The 1,157-nt window shown below is 37.0% G+C and overlaps 1 protein-coding gene across 1 annotated transcript in view; it reads right to left on the minus strand.

The window, feature by feature from the left end:
- The window catches only part of SARNP (SAP domain containing ribonucleoprotein), a 71,599-nt gene that overhangs the window by 54,186 nt on the left and 16,256 nt on the right, over nt 1–1,157 (minus strand). Inside the window, exon 2 of the mRNA XM_012805613.1 lies at nt 330–429. Coding sequence (XP_012661067.1) covers nt 330–429 — 100 coding nt within the window. The remainder of the gene's footprint in view (nt 1–329; nt 430–1,157) is intronic.

Here is a 1,157-nt window from a genome sequence, read left to right on the forward strand (position 1 = left end):
AAAAAAAAAAATAAAAATAGAAAAAAACAGTCAGGTGTTGTGTGGGCACCTGTAGTCCCAGCTACTCAGGAGGTTGAGGCAAGAGGGTCACTAGAGCCCAAGAGTGTGAGGCTGCTAAGAGCTATGACACCATGGGACTCTACCGAGGGCAAAGAGTTAAGACCAAGTCTCAAAAAAAGGGGGGGAGAAATATTTCTTTCCATTATAACCACTATTCTGGATGAACAGCAGCTTTTCTTGATGCTATTAGGATATTTACCAATGACCTAAAAAAAAGAAGACATCTAAGTGTCAGAGCCTGACATTCATTGCTGCCACAAAATACTCACCATGCTCCTCAAGATATGCCTGGAGCCTGTTGATAAGATCTTGTTTTATTCCCTTGGTCTCCAAACCACGAGCAAGACATTCTTGCTTTAGTTCAGCAAGCTGAGGGAAAAAAATAAAACTTTTCCTTAGTTAACCAGATGAGCATGGGTGAATGAAAAGAGGTAGTTTGCACAAGGGAAAAAAAAAAAAAAAAGAAAGTTCAATCCCAAATTATTACCCTTAATCCTACCAAGATTCTAGGTCTACAAAGATGATCTACTTTCCTCTAACAATATTCATTATGCTAAAAGACTATTCTAAGAGATGCTAAAGAATAAATATCACACTTTAATAAAAATCTGATCTATTTGGGCACTTATTTTTTATCACAAATATTTAGCTATTTCTGACTAATTCTGAGGGGGGGGGGATTTTTTCCTAAAGGTTACTGTGCCAGGTAGTACATGGGAAGAATGAACCTTCAGGAAATCAAATAATATAAAAGCAAATACTCATTATCAGCTATTATCATAGATCCCTTATCATATCATATATATGCATATAGATCTAACCACTATGGAATTAAGTAGTAGATGCCCTGGCCACTTAATGTCAACAATGAATTGATTAAAGGATCTGTGTTAAAATGAAAAGAAATATTTAATGGCATGCCACAGAGCTCTGCTTAAGATTTAATTAATTAATTTATTTATTTATTTTTGAGACAGAGTCTCAGTATGTTGCTCTCGGTAGAATGCTATGGTGTCACAGCTCACAGCAACCTCAAACTGTTGGGCTTAAGTGATTCTCTTGCCTCAGCCTCCCAAGTAGCTGGGACTACAGGCACC

Source organism: Otolemur garnettii, unplaced genomic scaffold (genome assembly GCF_000181295.1).
Source record: "Otolemur garnettii isolate 467f Iridium unplaced genomic scaffold, OtoGar3 scaffold00043, whole genome shotgun sequence".
Classification (NCBI taxonomy): Eukaryota; Metazoa; Chordata; class Mammalia; order Primates; family Galagidae; genus Otolemur; species Otolemur garnettii.